The following is an 8667-nucleotide window of genomic DNA, read 5'->3' as shown; positions in this document are numbered from 1 at the left end:
TCCCTATCTCTTTTTATCCACTCGCTGCTGCTTTCCGGGACCGCCTCCTCGTCCATTCCACTCCTCCGGTCGCCGATGGCCGCCCTCCTATCCCTCTCCGCGGCGACGCCCACGGCTCCTCTCCTCCGCGTTCCATCTTTGCCATTTCAAGGTTCTCTCTCTCTAGATTTAGCGTCACAGAGTTGCTTCTCTCAATTTGTCTCCGTTTTTGCCTCTTTTATTGCAGGGAAGCATAAAGACTCTACTTCCCTCGGTATCCTGTCCGATTTCATCGTCAAAGTCTCGCCTTGTTCTTCGAAGCGGGGGGCAGCGGGTTGCAGTGATCTGTGCCGCCGCTTCCGCTCCTTCTTCTTCTTCCGGGACCGCAAACCGATTCCGGCTCGATAACTTGGGTCCTCAACCAGGATCAAGGAAGAGGAACAAGAGGAAGGGCAGGGGTATCGCCGCAGGGCAGGGGAACAGTTGCGGGTTCGGTATGCGGGGCCAGAAGTCGCGGTCGGGGCCAGGCGTCCGTAAGGGTTTCGAAGGAGGGCAAATGCCACTCTACCGGCGCATTCCTAAGCTTCGTGGTATCGCTGGAGGTATCGAATTTTTGGAATGGAATTGCTATTTCCTACTAACTCTTAATTTAGTATAAGAGATTGCTTGAAATTTCTTTGCTATTGGCTAGTGGACGACGATTTGATCTTTTAGTCGGACGACAACATATCAACTTCCTTTACTACTTGTCGAGCAGGAAAATAGTGTTTGAAATCGAAGCCTTAACTGCCACAAATAGCAAGCGTATTTTGGTGTGCCCTTCGAGCAATTTGATCATATTCCACCCACTTAAGCGCAGTAGGTTTGCAAATGTAATCCAGAAGTTGCAACTTGACGCCCTACTTTTTCTTTTGCATGTGTGCTAAATATAGCTCATTTAAGCATTTTGTTTCATGCTAAGTTTATTCTTTTTGATTTAGAGAGAGATTATGATCGCCCACCATTCTGCACCATGCAAAACATCATGCAAATTCCATGTGCTGTTCCATTAGTTAGAGCCTTTGTCCTAAAGCTATAGGCTAAAGCATTTGGTTCTTTTTCTTATCCTTTTGAAGTAGGGTACTTTAAAGCAATCTAAACCCGGAGGTTCTTCCCTTCTGCACTAACACTGTTTCATTAGTTTGAATTCGATTTTGCTTTTGTGTGTGTGTGTGTGTGTTTTGTTTGATTTCATTGTTTAATCGACCATATGTGGCTGTTCAACAAAAACCATTTCATCTTTGTCTTGTGTTCTAAATGCAATCGGGTGCCAAGTTCAAGTTTATTTCGACTTACGGATATAGATGTTAGACCAAGAATCTATAAACTATGTTATTTGTAGTATACGCTTTTGGAACAGATGGTTACCTTAGATGTTGACCTAATAAATCCGTAGATTATTTTGCTAGCCTTTTTCCTTTTGAAGTTCTTGCTGGATTAGCTTTATGAATGGCATTTGTTTACCAATCTATGTAGGCATGCATGCTGGTTTACCGAAGTTTGTGCCTGTCAACTTAAAAGACATTGAAGATGCTGGATTTAACGAAGGTGATGAAGTTTCATTGGAATCCTTGAAAGCAAAGGGCTTGATTAACCCATCAGGCAGGGAAAGACGGTTGCCATTAAAGGTATTGAGATTGCTTGCTTCCCATGCTTCTTTATGTTTTTGAATATTCCCTTGCAAGCTATATCTTCACTAAAAAGGGTATCTTTTGTACAATATTAGGTTATTCATGTTTATCCTCCATGTTCTGAATTTATAAAGAATTTAGTAAATAAGATTCCATAAATTCTGGTTTTAATCCTCAGTTACCTTACCGAGCATATGATTCTACTTTAGAATAAGGTTGAAGATCATGTCGATTACACTGGTCTTAGTTCAAGATAGGTGCATGGATCTAATCTAGTCGTTAACACAAATCCTGATGGACACCTTGATTCGATTCAAATTCTGTCTTATCATGATATTGGTGAAATAAGCACCAACTGCTATTTGTCTACGTAATTAGCTATTTCACAAACAATGATCTATACTCACTGGTCTTTAACCTACTTCTGGGATTCTACAAATTCTGCTAGCAAGCGCATTGTTTTTGTTTCTTTCTAATGTCATTCCATGTACAATCATTGAAGTTCCAAATATGTCCATGTTTAACTTCTAAGCTGGGGCAGATCTATTTTGTTATTTACGATTGCCTGCTTCACTATAGGTTCTGGCAGATGGGGATTTGTCAGTTAAGGTGAACATCAAAGCACGGGCCTTCTCAGCCGCTGCCAAAGAAAAGCTTGAAGCTGCTGGTTGCACTCTTACTGTGTTACCAGGTCGGAAGAAGTGGGTAAAACCATCAGTAGCCAAAAATCTGGCACGCGCAGAGGAGTACTTTGCCAAGAAGAGAGCAGCTGCTCAAACTGGTAGCAACGAGGGTGCTTCTGCTTGAGGCACATCACTCCCTTGCACTTTCAATGTTTATCACAGAAATGACGATGATGTGGTTTATACTCATCTAGATTTATTCAGGGTTTGGCATTTACTGCAGGAAATGTTAGTGTTGTTATGAATGTTACTTCACCGAATTCCACTGTGTTTATAGACTACGAGAAAGCATTCTACAGCATATATTTCATCACCAGACGCTGGAGGAGGACAGATCCTCGATTTCATCGTACGCATTCATGTTTTTAAGCATGGCTGGAATTGGCGGCAAAGTAACGTCCAAGACTCCTTCGAGCTGCTTCACAACTTCTCCCATGGTCGGCCTGCTGCTCTCCGGATTCTGTATGCACCATAAGGCAACCCTGCAAACTCTCGCAATGTCATCTTCATCCGCTTCTCCGTTCAACTTAGAGTCCGCCAAGCAACCGACGCCGGCCCCTTCGTGCAACTTGATCGCAGCAAAGAGAGGGAAGTAGAGATGGTTCCACGCTTCGCATCGGTCGCTGTTTCGCCGGCCGGAAATGATCTCGAAGAGCACCATTCCGAAGCTGTAAACGTCTGCTTTGGGCGTGATGGCGGAGCCGGTGATCCACTCGGGCGCGAGGTAGCCGAAGGTCCCTCTCACGGTGGTAAGCACCCGACTGAACTCGTGGCCGAGGAGCTTGGCCATGCCGAAGTCCGCGATCTTGGGGGTCATGTCGGCGTCGAGAAGGATGTTCTCCGGCTTGATGTCGCAGTGCATGATGCATTCGCTGCAGTTCTCGTGGAGATAAGCCAGGCCGCGGGCGATCCCCACCGCGATCGTGCGCCGCCTCTTCCAGCGCAGGACTCGGGAAGCGTCGGGGTTGAACAGAAACGAATCCAGCGAGCCGCCCGCCATGTAGTCGTAGACGAGCAGCCTGCGATCGCCGTGGCAGCAGAAGCCGCGGAGGCGGATGAGGTTGACGTGGTGGATCAGCCCGATGGTGGCGACCTCCATCCGGAACTGCTTCTCGCCTTGCCGAACGCTCTCCAGCCGCTTGACGGCGATCAGTTCGCCGGAGTCCGGCAGCTCGCCTTTAAACACCGCTCCGAAGCTTCCCCGCCCGAGCTTCTCCGAGAAGTCCTTGGTGGCTCGTTTCAGAAACTTGTAATCAAACGAAACCAGAGGGCCTTCCAAAGTTTCAGTCTTTCTTCTCCGGCGACTCCAGTTCTTCCCCAAAACGAAAAGAATGAGGATGACAGCACCGCCCACCATCGTGATGAGAACGATTGTCCTCCACTTTCTGCCACTCTTACGATCACGGTTCACCAATTCTGAAGCATCGACTCGAACATTAACGGTATAGCCTTCGACGCTTGAGCTGGAAGACAACGATTTGAGATCGAAGAGATCGTCGTGCCATACCAAACACCGTGAAGCATAAACGTAAGCAGTGCAGGAGCAATTCTTCAAGCAAGCAGTTCGACAATTTTCTCTGCTGCTCGAGGACGACAAGCTCGTGGAATTCACCGGCAACAGCGTGCTCGATACGACGACGAATCCATCATCTTCTCCGCACCGAAGAGGAACGTTTCTGATGCACCCCTCAGTTTGATCTCCCAGATTCCAGTCCTTCGAAGATCGCGGCTGGAACCCCTGCAAGCACTGGCAGAAGGAAGAGCTGTAATTGTTGCAGCTGCCGAAAGCCCCGCACCTCCCCTCCACGTCGCAAGGATCCCTCGGCAGCATTGCGAACCGCAGCCACTCGCCGGTGCTGTCGTCCCATTTCCGGCGCACCATCTCGCCGGAGGAATCCAGCATGAAGTTGTGGATGGCGTTGGGATCGAAGACGTAGTAGGAGAATTCGTTGACGTCCCTGTTCGACACGTTGGTGAAGTTGACGAAGTAGCCCGATCTCATCTCCGGCACGGCACTAAAGATCTCTCCATTCCAAACGCCGGTGGTCCAGTACCTCTCCCGCCGCTCCTTCACCAGGTAGAACTGCGTGACACCGTTCGGGTCGATCTCGAAGGTGAACTTCCCCGGCGAAGGGTCCTCCAGGTTCTTCCACGACGTAAGGAACCGGTTCGCGCCGGTTAACTTGTTGTACCCCAGCTTAGCTCGGGGGAGATAAGTGTTGGTGGGGTGGTCGAAGCTCTGCCACAATAATTCACCGGAAGTTCGATTACCTTCCTGCAGAACGAGGTTGCCGTCGTCGAGGAGGACGGCGACCGCGGAGGCTGAAGGGAAGGTGCTTGACGAATTGGATGACCAAACCAGGCGGTCTGGGCCAGCGAGGATGACAAGGTTGCCATGGGCATCGAGTTTGAGGTGCGAGGAAGAGCGATCGGAAACAGGGGCGTCTCTGTTGGCCACCCAAACCACTTGCTGTTTGGGGACCTTGTACCAGATTCCGACGTAGTAGTTCCCGGAGTTGCCCGGAGAAAAGAAGCCCAGCTCAAACTTCCCCCCTTTGGAGACCATGGTTTGATCTCCGGAGAGGGATTGGCCTTGGAGGAGCCTGTCGTCGGCATGCACAAGCAGAGCACCGCTAAGGAAGAAGGATATCAGGAAGCATGAAGCAATGGCGGCAGCCATGTTTGGTGGTCGAGCAATCACCGCTGATCGCCAGCTATAATCTTATAGGAAAGAAAGAAGATGATGTTACGTGATTTCTTCTCCACAGGAACGAAGAAAGCGAGATCTACCGACCCCCTTCGCAATTTATTGCATGGTGCAATTAAGGGAAGGTGACGGCTAACTGCATGCTCAACGACGATGACCTTTGCTACCGTTCATCAGTGAACATCTGGATGCATATTATTTGTGGTGACCATGACCGAAATGAAGGGGCAGTTAAATTGTTGGAAGTACCTGTGGAATTCGAATTGACTTGATTAGCTGTGCCAATTAAATTTAAGGTTCATATTAACAAATATCTCAGGCAGCTCATAATGACTGATGTGGAGCTTCAGTTGAAGTGTGTACGTAAATTGAATTGACTTGATAAGGTATGCTCAGTTTACTAGGGCAAAAATTAAAAAGGGCAAATATTAAATGGACAATTCTTTTTAGTAAAATTAAAAAGACACATTTTATCATCGAGTAGCTATTGACATATACAATATTATTCTTTATTTTCAATATTATTATAGTAGTTACTATTTATAACTGTTATAATGTATAAAAGTTTTTTTATAGTTGATATAATATGTAATATTTAATATTATTTTTATAATATTATAATAACTATTTAGTAATTTTTACAATGGTCTTAAAGTAATTTTGATGAAATTTAAATAATTTTGATCAAATCCATAAAGAATAGCTTGATATAATAATATTCAAAATTTAGAATTTAAGATTTAAAAGTTTAGAATTTAACTACAGTTGTATAATAGTTACCGATAACTATTGTAGTATATAGGAGATATCAAATAATTGTTACAACGGCTACAATGTATAGCAGATATTAAATAACTATTATAACTTAAAAATCTTCTATTTCACATTAATCAGTTAAGCTCTAAATCATAAACACGTTGTAACAGTTACATAATAACTTTTACATATTATAATAGTTACAAAATAATTTTTAGAGATTGTAACAATTACAATAGCATTGAAATAAGAAATATTTTCAAATAAACATACGATGGGATGATCTTTTGATTTTTTTTTAAAAAAGGAGCATCCTTTTAAAGATTTGTATAATCTGAAACCCCCTTTCGATTTTTACTCTTTTTTATTTAGGAAAATGAGAAATTTATAAATATATATTAAATGTTTGTGATTTAAATTGCGTTTATTTTATTTTACAATTTTTTTTTAATATTTGGGCCGGGCCTTGCGTAATGCAAATGGGACAGACGATCCGATTCCCGTTGTTATTGAAATATTGTCGGCCTTGCGTAATTCAACCATAACAGAAGGTGTCACAAATTACATCTTGCATTAAATTTATGGTCTTGTTAAAGTATAAAAAAGATCAGGCTGAAAGAATTTAAAGAATGAGCAAACTCTGCTAGACCATCAGAAAGCTGATGGGATCAGAGAGTTCATCCACAAGGCTGTCTATCTACATGAAAACATGTTCCAAGAAACAAAAAAATTAAGTTGCTGGTGTGGTTGTGCGCGTGGTTGAGTTGGAGAGCCTCTCCTCGAGCCTCTCCAATGCTTCTTTCATCCATGGGCGCTGGCATCCTTCCTTAGCCTCAGCCACTGTCACCTGAAACATCAAACAAGTCCATGAATGAAATTTAGAAGCTCAAAAGTAGTTTAGATCAGAGGGCGATTATTCTACTATGGCTTGAAGTTTTAATTTGCTCACCCATTTGCGCTCTCTTGTTTGCATCTCTGGCCAGTCTCCAAGTTCCTCTGTGACATTCAGAGGGAACATGATGCCTTCATAGTATGCATCATAAGTTCTGCTCTTGTATTTCCATGCCCCAAGTTTCCTCTGCGCCATTAAGAAAAAGGTTATCCACAATGCTGCCGGAAGACATTAAACTATTAGGGAGTAAGCTGACCTCGATGTTGCCCTGCACTCCAGCCTCCTCCATTGCCTCCCTTGAGACTGCTTCTTTTATGGTCTCATCAGTCTCCCAACCACCCTGGCGACGTACCGGCAAACATTAATTGACCAGTTTTTCTTAGGAAATCGTTTAGTCAACAAATTTGCACTCCTTTTGTTCTCTTATGGCTACCACAAGAGATTGTTGGGACCATGAATTATTTGCAAATAGACATTTTTTGTGGCATAAAAAGGAACAATATGTTTCTTTAGCATCATAAGAGCCAATAATTAAGAACAACTACAAGAATCCCAAAAAAGGAGTCATAAAAGGTTTGATTTGATTGGATCTCTTTAGCTGAAGCAACTATTGCAATTTCCTTCAACACGTAATTGCTACAGACAAAAATGGACCTTCAACACGCACCTTTGGAAACAGCAAGCCATTTCCTTTCGGCGAGCTGATGACGAGCACCTCCACGGATTTATCGAGCTCTTCCCCATGATTAAACTTGTAAGGAATGCACCTGGACGCGATAAAAAGCCGATAAAGATCCGATCGGGCGATAAAACCCTAGGTTTCGGAAAGGCGCACTCGATCTATAACATTAATGATCTAGGAATTAATTAAACGATCGACTCTGTTACCCGACTACGAGGCGACTCCCGGTCTTGCTGTAGCGCTGGAGCTGCCTTCCCTGTCGAGCAGCCAACATGACCATCCTCGATCGACTTCCTCCTCGACGATTAGGCACGTGAACGATGAGATCGATCGACGGACGACTGAGGAAGAGGAGGTGCGGCTTCGGCGATGAGAAAAAGGCCGGGAGGAGCAGTATAAATAGGAGGCGGGAGGGGGCGCGTGGGGGCCCAGTGGGCCCCTCGTTCCGCGGAAGATGCTTCCCGTGGGTCGCCGTTACGCTTCGCCGTTATGTCTTCGGCTGTTTTATTTAACGGTTCCGCCCATCACGCTTGCCGTTATGTCATGTGGGATGATTGGGACTCGCATGATTAGAGAACGAATGAATGATTGGTCGACCCCGCCGCAATGTCTTCGGCTATATCTTCTGCAAGTCTGCTGCGTCGTAACCAATATCTTCGGCTATATCACATCCGCTTCCGGTCGTCGAATAAAGAAGTAAAGACAAAGCAAACACTTTTCACTTCGCCCCCGTCATTCACTGATTTTGCACATTGCCACATTCCCGTGTTAAATATCGGAGTCATTTATCATTGATATACGTTATTAATCTCCGAAATATATAAAGCGATATAATAATAAAGAAGAACAAAGATCTTCACATTGCCACGTTGATAGATAGATAAATAAATAAATTTGACATTTGTGGTTTCTGACAAGCGAAACATGGTCCGATGCACCGTATGGGCGAAAGGTTTGAATCGCGGCTTGATAGATTTTGCAGGATCCAACGTATTCAATTGTCGGCGCCTTATCCGATTTGATGTCGTTCAATAACTGATGCACCCGTCTTGTATTGGTGAACCTCCGTTCCACGATGTTGGATTTTGTTGCTTTTTTGAAAAAAACGTTTTTCTTTTTCTTTTTTTAATTTCGAAGAAAAACATTGTCTAGATTTCTTTCATTTTTATATTAAAAAACAGGAGGCATTGGATTGATAATCTAATTGATATGTTCAACTCTTACCACGGGGAGCGTCAGGCACCACGTGGTCGGTACCGACTCGGCCAGAATACAGTCACCTCGATTCAATCCGACGT

At 44.5% G+C, this 8667-nt stretch overlaps 3 protein-coding genes across 3 annotated transcripts; 1 reads left to right on the top strand and 2 right to left on the bottom strand.

The window, feature by feature from the left end:
• Positions 1-30: 30 nt before the first annotated feature.
• LOC141826200 (large ribosomal subunit protein uL15c) lies at positions 31-2630 on the top strand. Its single transcript, XM_074713444.1, has 4 exons — positions 31-173; positions 232-581; positions 1495-1646; positions 2229-2630. The coding sequence occupies exons 1-4, from the start codon at positions 76-78 to the stop codon at positions 2454-2456; spliced, it is 828 nt and encodes a 275-aa protein (XP_074569545.1). The 5' UTR covers positions 31-75; the 3' UTR covers positions 2457-2630.
• On the bottom strand, positions 2592-5030 carry LOC141826199 (G-type lectin S-receptor-like serine/threonine-protein kinase At2g19130). Its single transcript, XM_074713443.1, has one exon. The coding sequence runs from the start codon at positions 5010-5012 to the stop codon at positions 2643-2645; it is 2370 nt and encodes a 789-aa protein (XP_074569544.1). The 5' UTR covers positions 5013-5030; the 3' UTR covers positions 2592-2642.
• Positions 5031-6393: 1363 nt separating this feature from the next.
• LOC141827411 (nudix hydrolase 17, mitochondrial-like) lies at positions 6394-7723 on the bottom strand. The gene is made up of 5 exons (XM_074714646.1): positions 7576-7723; positions 7355-7454; positions 6944-7027; positions 6745-6873; positions 6394-6642 (listed from the first exon to the last, which is right to left on the bottom strand). Exons 1-5 carry the CDS (start codon positions 7647-7649, stop codon positions 6526-6528), a joined length of 504 nt encoding a protein of 167 aa, XP_074570747.1. The 5' UTR covers positions 7650-7723; the 3' UTR covers positions 6394-6525.
• Positions 7724-8667: the final 944 nt, after the last annotated feature.

Source organism: Curcuma longa, chromosome 4, assembly GCF_044706935.1.
Source record: "Curcuma longa cultivar G26 ecotype Majalengka, Jawa Barat chromosome 4, ITB_CL_G26_1.1, whole genome shotgun sequence".
Lineage (NCBI taxonomy): Eukaryota > Viridiplantae > Streptophyta > Magnoliopsida > Zingiberales > Zingiberaceae > Curcuma > Curcuma longa.
The sequence above is the reverse complement of the archived record's forward strand: the minus strand, read 5'-3'. Positions and strand labels throughout refer to the sequence as shown.